General features: G+C 36.3%; 2 protein-coding genes across 4 annotated transcripts in view; one reads left to right on the forward strand and one right to left on the reverse strand.

The window, feature by feature from the left end:
* Positions 1-13,869, forward strand: part of LOC127977214 (tetraspanin-18) — a 52,650-nt gene extending 38,781 nt beyond the window's left edge. For both annotated transcript variants that reach the window (XM_052581942.1, XM_052581943.1), the window contains exons 3-9: positions 5,964-6,059; positions 10,124-10,318; positions 10,682-10,756; positions 10,858-10,956; positions 11,091-11,267; positions 12,367-12,450; positions 13,105-13,869. In XM_052581942.1, the coding sequence (XP_052437902.1) occupies positions 5,964-6,059; positions 10,124-10,318; positions 10,682-10,756; positions 10,858-10,956; positions 11,091-11,267; positions 12,367-12,450; positions 13,105-13,152 (774 nt within the window). In that variant the 3' untranslated portion in view covers positions 13,153-13,869. The remainder of the gene's footprint in view (positions 1-5,963; positions 6,060-10,123; positions 10,319-10,681; positions 10,757-10,857; positions 10,957-11,090; positions 11,268-12,366; positions 12,451-13,104) is intronic.
* LOC127977209 (homeobox protein aristaless-like 4) overlaps positions 1-20,966 on the reverse strand; it is a 539,817-nt gene that overhangs the window by 498,005 nt on the left and 20,846 nt on the right. The gene's annotated exons all lie outside the window — the stretch shown is intronic.

The raw sequence follows: 20,966 nt of genomic DNA on the forward strand, positions 1-20,966 counted from the left end.
TTTGCATTTTCATTTTGCCCATTCTGTTTGAAATACATAATGATTTATAATTTTGTCTTTTACCTTGTCTCTTTGCTTAAAAATAGTTTAAAGCTGAAATGTGAGGTTTACGATTTTCTAAAGCAAGTTTTTTTTTTCATATTACAGTTTACAGGTGTTGTTTTAAAACCAAATACTACTTCAATAATATTTAGTTCTAGTGTAATATCAGAATTTTCCAAAAACATTTAATCTGATTTTTTGTTGTTGAGTATTAATGATTATTATTTGTTTTATATTGTTTTGTATTTTATTAGAGATGAGCTACACCTGCTTCTCATAACCTGCTTCAGCACAAAAACAGTCCACCAAAACAGGCAAAAAAAAAAAAAAAAGTCTGAATGTGTAGGAAAATAATAGTACACCTCTTCCAATGTCTTACTCAATACAGGAAAAGTGCATATGTTGCATAGATATTCAAGTATTAAACTCAAAATTATTGTAATATGCCATTGTTTTATTTCAGAAAATATTCTTAGCAGAAAGAGAAGATGTGATTTGCATAAGTATTCAATTTCTGTATTGCAGGAGCGCAAAGTTTACAGAGAATGAAAACAAAAATATTGTTACCCCATGGAAACTGATTTGCATAAGCATTCAGTCTCTGTATTGCAGAAACGCAAAGTTTATACGGATGAAAAACAATCGCACTAATGAGAGCCTTACAATTGACCTCTGCTTGTGAATCATTACAGTAACTACAACATTTCCTGGACAAAACCTTGCAGTGAAGGGATCATTATCGAAGTTGTGAATCTAAAACACATTTATGAACATTATTCCCATCCAAATGTGAGGTTCTTATCTACAGTTTTGCTATTAATTTGAGATGGTATGTCTGCAGTTTTTCACAGTCTGAAAAATTCTAGATTATAGGTCAGTAAAACAAAAATAGAAGATTTTGTGATGTTATAGCAGTGAACGCATCACATGCAGATTATTTTTGTGTGGGGTTTTGTGTGTTTGTTTCTTCCTGTGGGTGCTTGACTGCGTTCGTGTCAGATAATGTCTGTGAGAGAACAAGCAGCAGTCTTTTTCATATTCACACATGCTGTTGATCTGGCCTCACTTTTGCTTTGCTTCAGATATTTCCGCTTTTTAGATGAATGTGTTGCTGTGCTTATTGTGCACAAGACTACAAAGACAAATCTTAGAAGGAAAAAACAGACTGTGCTTTTGGTCTCATAACCATAGACCCCAGGATTAGGAATAATGAGCTGAACACAAATCAGTCTTGATCATGTTGTAGGATTTTCTGAGGCTCTTTGGACTGCGTAAATGTGCTGCAACAAGCATGTAGTTTCACTGCAGACCTTCCTGTTACATGTAGCTATGTGTGTTTGATTGATGATGACTGCAGTGCTTTGGGAGTCTTGGGAAAAATAGCCTGTTTATTCTGCACTTTCTCCAGAGCCAGCTCCGATCCGCAGGCAGTTTGATTTATACTGGGATCCAGGATGCTTTACACCAGTGCATTCCAACTGGGAGTGTGTGTTGGTCTCATGCACTCGGCAAGCTAAGCATCATGCCGAAGTTTTTACACAAAACCAGAGAAATACTAATTTTGCAGGACCACTTTTTTAAAGCTTTTACGCCATTCTCTGCCCACGCTCACACATCCAGGTGCAAATGGCTTCGCCAACATATCAAAAAACATATCAAATTATACAAGAGAGGTCATCAGATGCTGCTAATGAAAGCTTTAATATGCGACCCTAATTAAACCCCCTGGTTTGGCCTTTGTTAAGAATGAGGGTAATTAAAACACTAATTGCCCTGAGGGTGCTATAAGCACTTTGCCAACACTTTTGATGCCAGGGCTCTCGGTTTAATTGAAAGGATCCATTAAACACAGGCTGCATCTCTGTCTATTTCTTTGGGCAGGGAAAGATTGTAAGATCATCATTATTTCCCAAAATCATTATTCTACATAAGAGCAACAATGTTTGTCAGATCAGGGGCCAGATTCATGAAAATCTTCTTAAGAAATAAATTAAGAAATTTCTTAAGAGAAATTCCACAAAGTTCGTAAGAATGTTCTTAAATGCAATTCTTGAAAAATTCTTAATAAGTTCTCAAATACATTCTTAAGAACATCTTAATTTTTTTAAAGAAGAAAATAACAGCCGTTATATGAATGAATACATGACGCGCTGCTAAACTCGCACTATTGTCTCCTTGCGCTTCCTGTAGATTACCCTAATAATCATAAGCACGCACCATAGACTGTATATTTTTGTCACGACTTTGCCTGGAGCTCAGCTTCATGTTTTTAATGCCTGTTTTTGAAAAGTTACTGTTAAAACAGTCTGTCTCAAGCTGCAACGATACGTTTCATTCAGTTTATGCTGTTTTTGCGCTCTCATCGGAGTGAACACCTCCGGTATTTGAGTCCGCGCTTCTACAGCAAATGCGTCCTGCGCATTCATATGAGCTGAACACTGCCAAAGATAATGTATATATATATATATATATATAAGCTAAAATTTACATATTCAATTAAAGCTCCCTATCTGACTCGTTTTAGAGTTGCTAATGAGTTTTGTCAGCAAAAAGCAGCGTCACACACAGGCTAAACATGACCGATCATGTTTACATTTACAGTCATCGTTGTCCCTTCAGAAAACTCGTGCAAATCCCTAGTCCTCCTGTGTATTATATGTAGCTGTTGTTGTAATGCTTAAATATAACAATTAATTTGAAATAACCCAATAAATTCATTAAATTGTTATTATTGTTTGGGATTTAAGACAAGTCTGGGGCTGTCCTAAATTTAAGAAGTTATTTACGATGATTTTTAAGAAGATTCTTTTCAAGAATTTGAATTCTTCTTAGGTTTTGTCTTAAGAACAATCTTAAGAAAAAAGATAAGAACATTCTTAAGAAGATTTTTTGGGGAATACAAAATATTCTTATCTTTTTTCTTAAGTTAGAAAATAAGAATAAATTGGCAGTTAAGAATTTTATTCTTAAGAATGTTTCGTGAATCCAGCCCCAGAACTTTTCAATATATTTGATAAAGACCCCAAAATATGATGATTCCCTTGTGAGGTACATCCTTAAATCCAATTACAGCTATATATATTTTTGAATGTTTAAAGACCTATTTATGTCGGCGCCTATAGCCTTGTGGGTAGCACGCGACACACAACACCATTGCACATGATAAAAATAAATCTTAAAAAGTCCTATTTATACTTAATTTATACTCTAAATAGTTTTCTGTGCTTGTCGGTGCAGCCAAAGATAGAACAGTTAACATGCTTTGCTCGAACCTTCGCCAATGCATTAGCACTGCTATACTTCTATACTATACGTTGTTGCTTGTAAAAAAAATTGTGGTTGGCATATATACAATTTTTTAATCTAGATTAATCTCACTGTAATCTTGGAATTATTCTAGATTTATCTAGATCAAAATGGCTCATTTGAATTCTGCCAAAGGCATTCAGAATATGTGTGCTACCCAAATAAAATAATGACTAAAAGTAAGTATTTTAGAACAAGTTTCTCAAGCCAGGTGGTAGAGCTGTAATTGGGCCATAAAAGTTAGGCCCGACAGGACCCGAGCCCGACAAGTACATTTTGATTGACAGCTTTTTAAAAGCCCGGACCCATTTACAGCCCGACATTATTCAAATGTGCGCACACACACATCTCTTTTGCCTTTTGTCAAGAATGAGTAATTTATACATGTTTTAACATAATTTATAACTAACATAATTAATAACATAACTAACGTAGACTAGACCACTTGGAAGTTGGAATGAAAAAATAAAATAAGTCCTCTATGACATCTTAACATCTCAGCACTCTAAATAGACATAGGCTCATTTAGCCTTTAAATAGACCATCGCACCAATAAAACATTTTCGCATTTTTCTCGCGCTAATCGAAACACATTACATGACCGCTCGTTTACCTCGCAAACCAGAGCGCAAGCCTGAGCCCGCGTACGATAATATAAATTAAGCCCGAACCCGACCGAACCCGTTGGGTCCCATCGGGTCCCGTTGGGTTCGGGCAAAGATATTAAGCTCTACCTGGTGGTGCATTAGACCAGGAGCTCATCTCCTGTTTCCAAAATGCATCACAAGGTGCTTTCTCAAGCGCTTGAGAAAGCTGTAAACTAATTCCATATTGCACAAGGTGCAAACAACCTTACGCCTGTTTCACACATACTCCGTCTGCAGTGCGTATGCATTTCATATTTTTTTACGCACCCATGTTAACTGATTCCAGCGTTCACACGGTTGCGGTCCGTCAGTGCATTCCAGGAGCGGTGCGTCTGCAGCAGTGCAGCGATCGTTCACGTACTGAGTAGCGTATGCAAATTAGGCAATATCTAAGAGTCATAAGTGTCATCACATTCTGTATTTGTGATTATTACTGAATAAATAGCGGACTGCAAACGCGTCCTGTGTGAAAGCACAATGTGTATGAGTCCGTGCTGCTTCTGCACCACATATGAAACGCACACGGACTGCATACACCACAAAAAAACTTGCTAATTAAGGTGCAGTAATATTATAATAATATTACATTTCTATGCACAGGGGGAGCAATATCTGAGAGGCTCACTTTTCCAACAAACTTGCAGAGAAATACCAAAAAAGTTTTACAGGGTTGTTCTTTTTCACATTTTCTGGTTTGTTAGATGCACCAGGGATCCGATTATAGCACTTGAACATGGAAAAAGTCCGATTTTCACAATATGTCACCTTTTAAAACTTTTAAGAAAACAAATTAAAACTAATATTGAAAAATGTTTTAATATTGTTTTTAACCATATTTTATTAATGTATGAAGTTTAAATAATGTAAATATAGATGGACATAGATATACACATAATGAACATATATATAAGTATAAAACCCTTTTATCTCTCTCTTTCTTGCTCTCACTCTCTCACTACATCTTTCAAATTTCCCCTGGACCCGCTTCCAGTCCAGTTTGAAATCCCTGATGTAGATGATATAAAGTAGACTCCTCTCCTCAAGAAAGATCTATAGAACTCTAGGAAACCACTTTTTTTCGGTGATACAGAGTGAGCCAAAGAAATAACACTGAGGGAGCCAAAAAAACTTTTTTTGAGAAAGTTCCGCTAGAACATAATGGGATTGCATCTGACAAGATAGGAAAATACAAAGAAAACAAGAAGGCAGGGGGAAAAAAACAAGAAGAAAGGTCATGGTTAGTGCACTTGTCATCAAGCCATATTCTATTTCTGGTTCCAAGTCAACACACAAGTGATTTTCCCCGGCTTCGCTCTTCCACAGAGTTTTCGCTACTATGATTACTATATCTATTAATAATGCTTGCGATCCATCATGTATTGTTGTTTGCAACAAGACTTGTGGTATTAGCACTGCACAGCAAGATAAGGTTGCACTCAAACATGTATTTAAGGATGACACTCATGTAATACACCCTCTGTGTGCTGTCTGAGTAATGCTATGTTAGCTCTGCCAGTGCTGGCTGTTAGCACTCTCCTAGAACTAATGAAAAAGGCCCCATTTCATTTAAGGAAAGTGGCGTAGTAATAGGCCTTCATCCCAGAGAGTGCTTTCAGGTAGAGGGATGGTCTGCTGAAAAACAAGCGCCTCTAATCATTAATTCCACTAAAAGGGAGGCTGTGCCTTTAAAAAAAAAAATTGTTTGGCCGACAATTTAGTATGAACATGGGAACCCTGAATTCGCCTTGTTTGAATGCACTTTGAAAACAGGATTTTGCTGAAAAGCCTTTTTTGATGCTAGAATTACTATGTTAAGTGTCGTACAAACTGTGTGAACCTTTTAAGTTTTTTGACAGTGCTTTAGTACAAATGTTTTTTGTGCCGAGTGCCAATATGTAGATGAAAGGCTCGATTGTGAGTGTTTCTGATTAAATTCAGAGATGATGCTATGTTTGTTTTTCTTCCAAGGGGCTCGGGGAGGCTTCAGCGAGGGGGACGAGCATGGAAGGAGACTGCCTCAGCTGCATCAAGTACCTCATGTTTGTCTTCAACTTCCTTATCTTTGTGAGTATTTATGTGTCTGATGTTACTGAACACTGAGCTTTAGCAGAGTAGTAGAGGAGTACAAAGGGAAAGATACAGACTACTCATAGAGAAATAAATGTGAGAAACTGGAGTCGATTGTGTGCCGATTAAACTAGTTTACAACTGCTAGTCACCTATTTGATAGAGTTTGTTTACTCTAGAATGTGCATTAGCTGGACAAGTAACTGCTTTTGAGTGCTACCAAGATGGCCACCAAGTGAATGAGCTTAGACTACCCGAGACTAGCTGATTTTTGACTTTGACCTCATAATTTTTTTTTTTAAGAAATTCATTCTTTTGTTAAATAATATGTTAATAATAATACCTAAGAAATATCTTTTTTTTAAATAAAATTTAAAGGGTTAGTTCACCCAAAAATGAAAATTCTGTTATTAATTACTCACCCTCATGTTGTTCCAAACCTGTAAGAACCCAGAACACATATTTGTATTATTTGATCAAATCCGAGAGCTTTCAGACCCTGCATAGACAGCAAGGTTACCACCACAATCGAGGTCCAGAAACGTCACAAGGACATCGGTAAAATAGTCCATGTGACATCAGGGGTTCTACTGTAATTTTACGAAGCTACAAGAATATTACAAAAATAATGACTTTATTTAACAATTCAATTAATCTCTTCCTCATCCCGTTTTCAGTGGCATGCTGCCATTATGGAGAGAGTATGATGACGCATACACCTGCTTCCGCTTCATGGTAACAATGTATGCGCTTGATGACTCAGTTTTGACGTAAGCAGCATTGTTTACGTTCAGCATGCACGTGGTTTCTCGATAATGTAACCAATGCTGATTATGCTGATTACGTCCAGGGGAAAGCGCGTACATGTGTTGTGGCCAAAATGGTGGAAGGCGGTAACTCAGGGAGAAGAATTGTTGAATAAATTATATTATTTTTATTTTCTTTGCGCCCAAAAATAAATATCGTAGCTTCACAAAATTGAAGTTGAGCCACTGATGTCACATGGACTGTTTTACGATGATCTGTACTTGCTACGTTTCTGGGACTGGGAACCCGACAACGGTGCTTAAGGGCATCCTGGGTCAAAAGGCACCTTTGATATTATTTTCCTCTAAACCACTAGATGGCACAAAAACCTGGTGTAGCACATTCCAGAACATTTGCTTTTCAAGATGCACGTGTATATTTGGCTGGTCTTTGAAGCGATCGAGGGCAGCAGCGTAAAATTGATTCTATGCTTACTTGATCTTATATTTTATGTATTATATATTTTTAAATATTGTAGATAGCAAAGTAGCAAGTGAGAATCGCTCAAATTAATGCAAATATTTTGAGACAATTTTTTTCTTAATAAATACACAATAATTACCATTGATAATTAATAGATGATTAACTTTTCCATTTGTTAACTTGATATTGTTAGATTCAGATGGTAAATATTATATATTATGTTGGCCGTCCATATTAGACATAATCACCATGATTAGAATGAAACCATTATATTTAAAAACATGATATTAATCATATTACATAATAAAATATAATTTGTTGTTACTGCTGTAAATCTGTTACATTATTCTGGGATCTCCTTTAATGCTTTCGCAATCTTTTTTTATGATTTTGTTTCTGTATTTTAAAATATATATTTTTATATTAACACATTTTAGTATAGTATATTTATTAAACAAAAATTCATTATTTCAATATTTTTAGTGATCGTTTTGAACAAGTATTAACGTAGACATTATTAAAACACACACACACACAAAGAAAAACATTATTTTAAGTATTTAAGCCTTCCTACCTTATACATTTATACAATTTTTAAACAAAATAAAAGACTTGCATGGTTTATTTTCACACAAAATCTCTTGCTCTTTTTTTCTGCAATTATACATTATAGGCGCAGCTCATTTTTTCTTAAGGTGTTCCTTTAGCCCTGTTGTACCCGACTCTTTTTAAAAGTACATTATACGAAAGTGTATTATTTTTTCTCAAAGATATTCTTTGACTTTATTTCACCCAAAATTCTGCCTGTAGACTATTAGGATTCACCGATTTGTAGCAGAACAACTACTTGTTTAAACATTTCAAAGCAAAAGAGGGGAAGATTCAAGGAGAGAAGGAGGGAAGAGACAGAAAGTGCTTCTTTGATCATCTATCTAGGTTGACAATATAAATGGCCACTGTGGGATTGCCATAGACGGAGAAAGATTTGGACTCATTTCATTTGACTGAATTAATTATCTCCCGACAGCAAGAATAATGTGATGTACACACGGAAGCGCAACGCCAACAATGAAATAGCTTGTTTTTGTTTCAAAATGCTAATATAATTCTCTGAAATCCATTTAATAAGATAGAAACAGCTGCTCATATTTATTCAAGCCTAAAAACTATTAAAACACCAATTTAGTGATACAGTCAAGCTGTTTATGGAATCTGTTCATGACAAAAATAGCTGCTGTGACAGGACTCCGCTTGACAGACACATTGCTAATGCCATCCATGAAAAGAATCCCAGGTTTGGCTCACAAGAGAGAGAGACTGAGGAACATGTTTTTGTGTGAGGCTCTTATCTCAAAACCCACCACACACACACACGCTTCTTGAGCTGCTTAATCACCAGTCTGGTGCCTGCTCAAACCTTCATCTGTGTGTGTGTGTGTGTGTCTATGAACGATTGTGTGGAGGAAGGGTATCACTTTGACAGGTAGAGGATTGTGGGAAGCTGCAAAAGAAGCAGCAGCGTTTCCCAGCCCCCACTCGACTGTCTTCGACTCGCCTGTTAAAACTCCTCAAGCTCCTCTATGCATTCACCTTCCCCCTCCTCTCCGGAAGCGTTCACTTTCAGTAGCCGTTTACTCAAAAATGATTTATTTTCAACAGTCGAGCCCATTAGTATACTCCCTGTGCTTGGTAGCACGTTAACCTTTGTGTTCACTTTACCAAGTACTGTGCATACAACTCAGCAGTTTGTGGTGCACGATCATTTTACATATTTATCACAATCATCACAATAATCCGGCACTTGCAAAATAATCAGCAATCATTATCTTTTTTATTTTATGTTAAAGAGTGTTATTTTATTAGAGGATGTTAAGTGGATATTACTGCATATTGCTTTCATAGAATGTGTCTTGAATGTAACTTTGTGCCATTAGTAGAATCCTTTATCTTAATTAATTCTATTAATTCACTAAAATGCCAATGTGTAATCATGTAAATTACATTATGTGAATATGATTATAACAAGGAGCTAAAGGACCTTTTTTATATAATAAAACATTGATTTCCATTTTAAAATAAAAAATAAGTTGCTACTGAAAATCCATTAAAATATGTATTTTTTTTTTTTTTTTTACTTTCTAGAGATTTCAGACTTGTTCGAGGTTATTCAGTTACTGCTGATTAAGTAAAAACATATTTTCAATAAATAAATAAAAATTGTGGTATGTTCAAGAGTCTTAAGCCCTCGTTAAAAACCTACTGTTGCCAAAAACTGAACCAAAATGGTTGGCTAGGAAATGGGAAAGATGCAGAATGGCTGAACTGTAATCATTTTTTATGATTTTTTATTCTGTAATAGGTAGGAAATTATTTTAGATGATGTGAAGGGTGTGTGAAGTGGCCCTGTGTTAACTGATCCAATCACAATGAAGATTAGTTATGAGATTTGTATGCCTGGACCAATATTTTAGCATCAATCAAGGGATAGTTCACCCAAAATTCATAATTTCATCAAGATATTTTATGACCAAACAGTTGTGGTTTCCATTGACTTCCATTGTATAGAAAAAAGAAAAAGAAAATGTCATATTGGTTTAAAATGACATGAGGGTTATCATTTTTGGGTGAACTATGCCTTTAAATGTTACTCCTCAAGTAAACCTCCCTAATTTTACTGTAGACACTGCATACGGTTAAATAAATGTATTAAAAATGTAATTCCGCTTTTCAGGCGAGAAGAAATTGATTATTTTTTTGCTGTATAAAAATAACACAAATTGTAATATAGTAATATTAAATGGATTTTATTTGTTATCTCTCCATCTCCACAGCTGGGTGGCTCCTTCCTCATTGGTGTTGGGGTGTGGGTGGTGGTGGACCCCACGGGTTTTAGGGAGATAGTTGCAGCCAACCCCCTTTTCTTCACGGGCGTCTACATCATCCTGGCCATGGGGGGCATGCTTTTCCTGCTGGGCTTCCTGGGCTGCTGCGGAGCCATACGAGAAAACAAGTGTTTGCTGCTTTTTGTGAGTCACAGTTTATTGGAGAGGACACTTTGTTTCAAGCTGTTGACACATAGGCTGCATACATCTATGGTTCCATAAAGAACCTGGAGAACCTTTCCTTTGGACATAAGATTCTTTACAATTATTCAAATGGTTCTCAAATGGTTCTTTTAAGAACTCTTCACTGAAAGTTCTTTGGGGAGCCCAGAGTTTTTCTTTCATGGCATTGTTGTGCAAACCCATTTAGAGAAACCAAAGCTTTTAAAAGCATAGCAAATACAGACCTGTTTCATAGCAGTCATTGATACAGACAGGATTCAGTCTGTTAGTAGAGTTGTCTGACCCAAACACAGCCGGTGTGACAAAATCCTCCTCTCTCTGCAGTTCTTCATGCTGATCCTCATTATATTCCTGGCCGAGCTGGCGGCAGCCATTCTCGCCTTCATCTTCCGGGAACATGTGAGTGACCATGTCCAACATGTTGAGTCAGCTTCATGTTTCCAGTGTTGGCGTGCTGCTAATATCTCTCAATATTTTAATTTGTGCACGTGTGTGTACAGCTGACCAGAGAACACTTTACTAAGGAACTCAAGATGCACTACCAAGGCTACAACAACACTGATGTCTTCACATCAACGTGGAACGCCATTATGAATACAGTAGGTCTTGTTTGTTCCTTAAACATCGGCTACTGTGAATCAGTGTTTACCAAACTTATTTAACCCATTAATACCTCTAAGCTAAAAAAGGAGCTTATATGAACTAATATTTGCCTGGCTCTGCATCCCTCTAGTTTGACTGCTGTGGAGTGAACAGTCCAGAGGACTTTGAGGAAAGCTTCTTCAGGTTAATAAACCGTGGTGAAGTGGTGCCTGAGGCCTGCTGCCGTAGGAATAATCATGTTGGAGAAGCAGGCTTCACTAACAGGGAGGAATGCCTGACGGGCAGCATGCTATTCCGGAACAACAAGGTGGGCTCTCGTACTTCTGGATACGTCACATCCCCTCTTGCCTGCTCAAAAGCTCACAGCTCGGATTTAACTAGAGCAGAAAAACAGGAAAAGAGGAATAGGGTTACCACTCAGCTTCAGCTCTCCCAATGCTGACTAGTGCTTTTCCATGTCCTCAGTGTCTGGGGAATGTGAGTGTGTGTGAGAGGTTCTGTGAAAGCAAGCCGGGGCAGTAAAACTTAAGTAAGGGTCAGCATGGGTTTTTAGACAGATGTCCTCTAGTCATGCATACTTGTATTAAAAACTTACAAGTTCACTCACCCTCATGTAGTTACAAACCCTGATGAGTGTATGTGTAAAGTGATTTTTTTTTTGTTGTCATTTTGAAAAATGTTTACACACTTCTGTTTAGCATCATAATTGTGAAAAAGAAAGAAAGGAAAAAAAACACTAAAATAGTCCATATGACTTTTGTGCTCATCTGGAGTAATATGAAAGGCTCATTGTTGAATCATTGTTCACTGAAAATCTCTTTCAGTCAGATGTTCATTTGATATCAGATCAGAGTCAGTTTGATTCATGATCAAATTGTCCATTACAGTTCAAAAGTCACTTTTCTTTTCAAAGCAGTTGTAACAAAAGTCATACTTGTATGTCTAATGTCTTAGCGATCCTCAAGATTTAGATGTAACTATACTCAAGATGGCACAATATTTCATTCTTGACAGGAATGAAAATGAAACGATAAGAATAAGTGAGCAGGCTGTTCAACTGTACTGTTGTTTCAGCTGTATTGTTCTCTTGAGATACTGAAATATTGGTCGGGTTTGTTCTAAGTGAGAGTAAGCAATTGTTTGATTGAAAGTATAAAAAAAAAAAACGTTGCTTGTAAGAAGTCTGAAAATTTGAAATGAACTAAAAGGAAAAGTCTGAAAAAACTAATGGAAGAGATCAGAGCAATGATTCATTCACTCATTCAAACTCAATGAACTGGTCACAACAGAAGTTATGTGAACTTTTTTTAGATTTAGAGACAACTTGTATAGGTGTCTATATAATACCATTATTTCACAAAATTGTACTAATAAACATTTTTTTTCTTTTATGTTTGGATCTGCAGGGCTGCTATTCAGCGGTTGTGGACTACTTTGAGTTGTACATCTATGTTGCTGGTGCCCTGGCTATTGTTGTACTCACGATTGAGGTATGACATTTCATGAAGTCGGTTCTATTATCTCGGAGAATAGTTTAGGACAGAGCATGAGAAGAGAGACGGTCCTGTAAATTGAATCATTGCTGCCCTCATGTGGTAATGTGCTGGAGGCAGACAGCAGAAGTGAGTGACTCTGAGATCATAATGCTATACAATACAAATTAAAGGGATAATTCACTTGAAAAATGAAAATTCTGTCATTGATTACTTACCCTCATGTTGTTCTAAACCCGTAAGACCTTTGTTCATCTTTGAAACACAAATAAAGATATTTTTGATGAAATCCAAGAGCTTTCTGACCATGTGACATCAGTGGTTCAACCGTAGTTTTATGAAGTTACATGAATACTTTTTGTGTGCAGTGAAAACCGATATAATGACTTTATTCGTAGGTCAAATGGGTTTGGAATGATTCATAACAGAATTGTAATTTCGGGTGAACTGTCCCTTTAAATTGATTAACAGAACAGTTTCAATTTAGCAAGGAAGGTGAATGAAGCTTTGTTTAACAAGTGAGGGGCTTAAGATTGAATTTGTCTTGATTATTTAATATAACTAAATCGAGCAAAACTATTTAAATGATTCATAATTGTGTGTTTACTTTCATATGGATCTATATAAGATGTTTGTTTCTTTGCTCAACAGCTTTTCGCTATGGTGTTTGCCATGTGTCTGTTCAGGGGAATCCAATAGATCAAGTACACCGAAAGACTTTTTCAAAAAGGACGACGCCACAAAAGAAAACTGAACCACTTATCAAAGAATGTTTTACTCCATTTTATATCTCTAAAATTATTAAAAAACAAACAAAAAAAACAATCATTGACCTGTACTTCACAGCTGGACCTTTGAGGTACAAGGTAACAAAATAAAACATTAACAAAAAAAGAACATTCTTTGGATACTGCGAAGATTTAATGGGCTTTTTGTCATAGAGCCCATGCATAATTTCGACCAGGTGTTAAATAGACCAGATAAAGCCTGAAAAACAGATGAAGAAGGTGCTGCACTGATTTTGGATGAAGAATATTTATACTGAGTAATGCTGGCTTGTTTGTATAGGCATTTGTGCTTTTAGTAAAAACAAAAATACAAAAAAAAATAGAACAAACCACTCTCCTGTCACCAAGACATCACCACAGTCCTTGAATGCAAGCTTTCACGAGCACATTATATTAGTGTTGTATAGTCATGTGAATTTACATTTTTATCTATTCATTTGTGGATGTTGGAGATCTGTGTGTGTGTTTGCGTGTGGTTGAATGTACCACTTCCCTGCTTGAAGACCAGCATTTTTTTTTTCGTATTGTGATGTTTATTACAATAGTAATTCAATGTGATTTTAGCTGAAATTGATGTGTATGCATTTGTATTGAAGATGAGGTTAACATTAAAGGAATCTCTGATGAACCATTTGCTCAGAGTCTCAGTGTCACTATAAATCTGACCTTTTGGAGTCTAAGGTTGATGATACACGGGGCAACTTTTTGAGCAATTTTGCCAGGCCACCTTTTTTGATGATTTTTCAATGATTCTTGGGCACTTTCCAACTGAAAATGGGTATCAAATTTCTATCTGGATACTTTAGATCGGATGTGTGCGCTGCATCTCACCTGGTTGAAAAGTTCACTTGAAAAACCCATTCACCCATGCATGCTTTAGACCTGATGCCTTGCAACTCAGACTAAGTGATGTGGTTATTCCTTTAAACAAAATTTAGCAGTGATAAAGGAATGGAAAATGCAAAAAAAAAAAAAATCTGTTTTGTTTTGCAGATTGATATATTACAATAGTATAATAATACATTTGAATAATTGCAAAATGAAGTTAATGTTAAAAATTAATAACTTTCATTTCTGGAGGAAGGAAATAGGAGAAAATATTTTTAATTTTTCAGCAGTTAGGCTATCATTTACACATCAAAAATACCCTTCAATAATATAATTCAACATACAGGCTACAATTAGGCCCTGTGTATTCCCCATGCATGAAGAAAATAAGGTTTAATCCCAGGTACTCTAAATGAATGTTAGCGTTGACTGATGAATGCAGCCAAGGAAAACATGAAGAATGGAAAAGAAAGTGTAACAGGTAAGCAGGACTGGACTTAGCGCGGTGGGGACCCCTGGGCTTGAGGTTATGTTTGGGCCCTTTACATACACTATGCAGGTTCATATATACAGTAGATAGGTTACAATTTATATGCCACAGGTTTAGACTATAATCAAAGTTTAAATGTTGAAAGATCAAAACCCTGAAATAACTTTAAGCAAAAAAATTAAAAAGCCTGTTGGCTTATTTGTATTAAAAAAAAAGATATTGTCATATCTGTGTCCTCTTCAGTCAGGTTCTTATTTAATCAGTAAATTAAGTTGAATAAAAAGACAAGCTGCACTCTTAACAACACTAGGGTACCCAGGGGCGTTTACCCAAGTAAAAAAAAAAAAAAAAAAACGTTTAAAAAACTTTTAAAATTGGCTTTTAAACCCACATAAAGTTGTAAGAAAATATAAGGATAAGGATTGTAAAGACGAGTTCAAGACAGCAGTACAAATAAAAATAAAATGCTTTTTTTCTCACAAATTTCAAGAAACGCTTTCCACTCATTTTAAAGTACAGTAACACATAGACACTGTGAATTAGCACTAAATGGAAGGGAGAGAATGTGAAAAATGTTGGTAAAAATGTGAGGGGAAGGAAGGAAGATGCCATTAAAAGAAGAAAAGGTTTTGGAGGTGGGGGTGGGTTTTCTCAACGAAGAGGTGGCAGATCTTCATACCAGTGACAGTAAAGATCTCCGTGAGGATGATGATAATGTCCTCCATGTTCCAGTCTGCTCTGAACATGATTGGAGCAACAGCTCCAAAACACACACACTTCAGACCACTCTGCATCTGAATTGTACTCCAACAACATCCCTGCTCCACTCTGCTCTAAGCATGAACGGAGCATTGATGCTCTTCCAACTCTTGTTTGCTCCCCATCTGATTGGAGTGATAAAATTTTGTCCACTCTGTGCCAGAATGGAGTGCCAACATCCTCCGCTCTCTTGTCAGCTCTGCATCTGACAGGAGCACCAAAGTCCTTCTCGTTCCAGTCTGCTCTGTATCTGATTGAAGCACCAACAGTCTCCAGTCTCCAGCACCTACTACACTTGACTGGGGTGTCAACATTCCATCTCCACTGCACCAGCCTCAAACCAAACTCTTTGAACCCCTTCGTTCTCAAAGAAACTAGCCAGTGCACAACATGACCCCAGTGCAAAGGATCCATCTGGCCTCCCCAGAAATTAAGTGAACATCTGAGGGAACATCAGAATATTTTGTCACAGTTTAATGGTCCTTAAGTTGCCACTTCAGAGTTCCCTTTTTTTGCTGTGTGGTCCCAGAGCTCAGGGGCCGGATTCACAAAAATTTTCTTAATAAATAAGTTAAGAAATTTGTTTCTGCCACCTCAAGCCTGCGCTGGTGTCAGTTTGAAATAAATGATATTTGTAGTAAATATATTAGTGCTGTCAAATGATTTATCGCATCCAAAATGTATATTCATTATGTCTATATAAATACACACACATACAGTATATATTTTGAAATTAATGTATTTACATGCATATATTTATATTCATATAATTTATATATATATATATATATGTGTGTGTGTGTGTGTGTGTGTATATAATATATACATGCATGTGTGTGTATTTATGCATAATAAATATACACAGTACACACATATATATTATGTAAACAAAAAACCTTTATTTCGGATGCAATTAATCATGATTAATTGTTTGACTGCAATAAAATATATACAGCCAACTCACCTTTGTCCCACAACAGTTTTCGTGGCTCCCTCCACCATCCCAACTCCTCACTCCTTACTTTGTTTTTCAGCAGAGATCTCAAAAGATGTCTGCCGCCCTCATGCGGCTGTGAAATGAAACAACCACCACCCGCTAAGTGAAGGTGGTGATCGTAGAGGCAAAAAGTGATGCATTAACGTGAAGATGTCAAATTTCAAAGGACAGCATCACTTTTTGCCACTACTATATGGCAGTTCTCTGTCTTTCCATCTGCCTGTCAAACCATGCTGCAAAAATAAACCACTTTCATGAGGATTGTGGGCTTTCCTGGAGTTGTTGGAGCCACTGATGGAACATACCAATTTAAAACAGTTTAAGTGCATCAGTACCATTTGTGATAATTTTGCACAATGCAAAATTTAAATATTCAAATATTTCAGTGTCTTAATGAAATTATTTTATTGTACTTACATTAAATGATTAGTGTTGAGCTGCTGTGACATGAGCAGGCTCTCTATTGGCTGATTCAGAGGCCATTTTGTGTTGACATCATTGTAACTATCTCCTACATCTGTGAAAAGTTAGGAGTCGTGACTCCTAAGTCACTAAGACCAAGCCACAAAATATTTCTAAATTGGCTGTTGCCGGAAATCTGCCTCTGAATGTGAACATTTTAGAAACATTTAATGATAATGACCTTTTAAAAAGGTATCAGCTTTGGTTTTGGAGGTTACCTCAACTCCTAATTTTCCTTTGATTATATCATTGTTTTCATTAACCGGCTGGGCAAGAAGTAACAGCTGTTCTTGCATCCAGTTTTTATTTATTTATTTATTTATTACGTTTGCATGCATTATTATCAGCCATGATTATTCTATTATTTTAATTAAAAGGCCGTTTATATGCATATTCACTAATTGTTTACGAGAAGCATACATTTAAGAGGCTGACAATTAGCTGAAGATGTAGGTTACTTGTTTAGTTAGTGACACTTATTCTGCATTTCAAAATCTTTATTTGAATGTGGCAACATTTTTATTTTTAAACCGTTATATATGGCAACATCCTGCTCTACAATATTTCTATGAATAAATCTCTGAGAGAGACTATCAGCCAATCACTGTGGGCTTAGTCAGTAAACATGCTGAAATCATCCATAGCAACCCCACCCTTTCTCTTAGCTTAAAGGGTTAGTTCATCCAAAAATGAAAATTATGTCATTAATGACTAACCCTCATGTCGTTCCAAACCCGTAAGACCTCCTTTCATCTTTGGAACACAGTTTAAGATATTTTAGATTCAGTCCGAGAGCTCTCAGTCCCTCCATTGAAGCTGTGTGTACGGTATACTGTCCATGTCCAGAAAGGTAAGAAAAACATCATCAAAGTAGTCCATGTGACATCAGAGGGTCAGTTAGAATTTGTTGAAGCATGGAAAATACATTTTGGTCCAAAATTAACAAAAATTCCGACTTTATTCAGCATTGTCTTACTGACGTAAGACGCTGCTGACATTTTTTTTTTATTTGTTATTGGGCGCACCAGAAAACACGTCAGCAGCGTCTTACGTCAGTAGTGTCGTGAACACACTCGCAACAGACACGGAAGAGAAGACAATGATGAATAAAGTTGTCATTGCTGTGGTGATTGGTAAGGACAGTATAATTTGAATGGTCTTTAGAAGGTTGTGACCACCAGGGGGCATCGATTAGAATTCAGACGAGATGTTCCATTTAGGTGTTTTATTGAGATAAAGGTTTAAAGTGTGTGTGGTTCTGAAATAGAGATACAGGCATATATCAGTAAATGTAAACTCTCTATATAAATATCAAAGAATTATTACATGCCTAGCAGGTATATAATAAAACAAACACAATCAAAATTAAATTATAATTTTATCTGCCTGAAAGGGGTCATCCTTCGTCACAGGCTTTTTTTTTTCAAATTGTATTTTTGATTCTTTAACAAATTCTAACGGACCCTCTGATGACACATGGACTATTTTAATGTTTTTCTTACCTTTCTGGACATGGACAGTATACCGTACACACAGCTTCAATGGAGGGACTAAGAGATCTCAGACTAAATCTAAAATATCTTAAACTGTTTTCTGAAGATGAACAGAGGTCTTACGGGTTTGGAACGACATGAGGGTGAGTCATTCATGACATAATTTTATTTTTTGGCTGAACTAACCCTTTTTTGGCTGAACTAACCCTTTAAGACTTCTGTCTATTTCTCAGTAAGAGTTTGTCTCAGCAGCTTTATGAGTAGTTTTTAAGAGAGAACTCTTAGCTAAAAACTGTTACTGCTGTTTAGGAGAACTCTTAGTGGGAAGATAAAATGTGTTGTAAATACGGGCCCAAGTAAATTTAAACAACTGTAAGAGAACAAAATTAACAGAAATCAAGTTTTATTTTACATATTAAGTACCAATACATGATATGAACTGTAAAATGCATCCTTCCATATCTCTCTCTATCTCTCTCTATCTGTGTGTGTGTGTGTGCGTGCTTGTGTGTGCATGCGTGTGTGTGTTGGTGTGTGTGTGTGTGTGTGTGTGTGTGGGTGTGTATGTACACTGTCAATACACTGTGTATGTCATTGTCGCCAATAATTTTTTTGTGGTGGTTCTGCATTTTGGATTATTTTAATTGACAAATTATAAGAGAGCAGGTATTTTTTTTTTTTTTTTGGTCTCACCAATTTATTTGTGTGTGAGTGTGTGTGCGCGCATGTGAGGATGATCATTTTCCATTGTGGGTGTTTTTCATATTAAGGGTCACAAACGCACACACAGAGAGAGAGAGTAAGAGGAGAGAGAGAGTAAGAGAGGTTCCTGTACAGTTTTTTGTACAATTTTGTAAAAAAAATAATAAAAAAAAAGATTCTAAAACACCTTGATAAATTTTGTAAAATGACACCCCCTCCCCCATGAAGTCTTAGACATTTCCAACGATATATAGTTTGTGATGATTAGATCAGGATTTAACTGTAAAATTGTAGTGTAGAATGTAGTAATAAAATAAATGTCTGTCAGCGGGACAGTGACAGCTAAGGGGTTAAAAAATCTGGTTAAACACATTTTTAAAAACCATATTTTTTTATAATAATTGTTTTCACTGTGGGAAAAATACTGATATTAAAATTTATCTCTTCATACCTGATTCCTTCTTTTTTTAATAATGTGATATTTAGGGAATTGCTCTGAATGCAACACTGTTGGGTTGTCAGAATTTTTTGTCGCATTTATAATGCACTGATGTACTTTGTGTTTGTGTCTCATTCACATAGCTTCAGTAAGAACCATAAATTCAGCCCCCAGTATTTCTGATCAGCTGGTATCCTGCATCACAGATGTGAACTCATTCTGTACCAGTCACAATTTGTATTGTTAAAAGCACCATACAAGTAAAGGTGACTTCACTTAACCTCTGCCACTCCCAATCCAGCGCCCCATAAATTCCTTATAAGTATGAAAGCCATAAAAAAACATTAATTATATTTGTTTCATTGATAGTATTTTGTAAAAAAAAAAAAAGAAAAGAAAAAAGAAAAAAAAGATACAGAAAAACTGATTTGTTGTGACTTTTGCAACATCTTATAAAGTGATAAATGGTCAGCCTTTAACGACCTAACAGATGATGTGACTACGAAGCACTATGAATAGCATGAGTGCAAAGCAGATTTAAATCATGTGATCTGGTAGATTAAGCAGCCAATAAAGGTGTCAGTATTTAACAGCTATAGAACCAACCTGACATATTTTACTGATGTTTTTTGATGCAGTGCTTTCAATTTTTCTCCCGTTCTCTGCATTGTATCACCCAACACTTTGGTCATAAACTCCTTTATCTTTGTTTCCTGACGTGCGTTTGGTTTTCTGTTAGTGCGTGTGAGATGGAGAGAGTTTAGCAAAGCCCAGGGGACTGAAACGCTGCCAGAAATGTAAGAAGAGTGAAGGGATCGGATCGTTCACAGAGTGAGAAAGTAAAACTGGGTTGAGTGAGTGCCAGACATCTTCCCTGATGGAATGATTTGGGAATGCTCCAGTCTCATCTGGAAGGCTGTCAGATCGCAGCGGAGGCTTTATTGGGTGACAAGCATTGTGTTGGCTGTCTCCTTACAGCTCTGGGTGCAGACCAAAACTATTGCTCAACGCAGAAGATGACAAAGTTTGCTCCTTAGTCTTGTGAAATATGTTGAACTCTGGCACTCAGTCTGCGAAACGCTCATTTTATGTAGTGTGTCCATTTTATCTTAAAAGTTGTTTTCTAACAGAACGGAATGAGGGCCCACTGCTCTTTTCATGCTTTAAATATGACAAATAAACAGAATTACGATCCATCAAAATGTTGGCCGTCTTTTAAATTTCAAGAGGCATCCTTGACAATAGATGACATATGCAGGTGCAAATGTGTTGAAATTCTCTATGGCTACTTTGTGTTATAAATATAATGAATTAAATATAGGATCCTACTGCAAAGCAGTTTAAACTGTCTGGAATAAACTCCAATCCTTGGTTGTTGGGACTGTTCTTCACTGAGGAGCAATCTGCATATAAATCATCCTCTTCCTCTTTCCACACCCTTTCTCTGGTTTAGCTGACTAATGCAGTTTTCTTGCAATGAGAAAAGTTTGTATTTTGAAATTCATGCATTCAGTGCATTGATTTCTGTATTTTAGGGTATAAATTAAGCTTGAAA

This window comes from Carassius gibelio, chromosome B18 (assembly GCF_023724105.1).
Source record: "Carassius gibelio isolate Cgi1373 ecotype wild population from Czech Republic chromosome B18, carGib1.2-hapl.c, whole genome shotgun sequence".
In the NCBI taxonomy this organism is placed as follows: Eukaryota; Metazoa; Chordata; class Actinopteri; order Cypriniformes; family Cyprinidae; genus Carassius; species Carassius gibelio.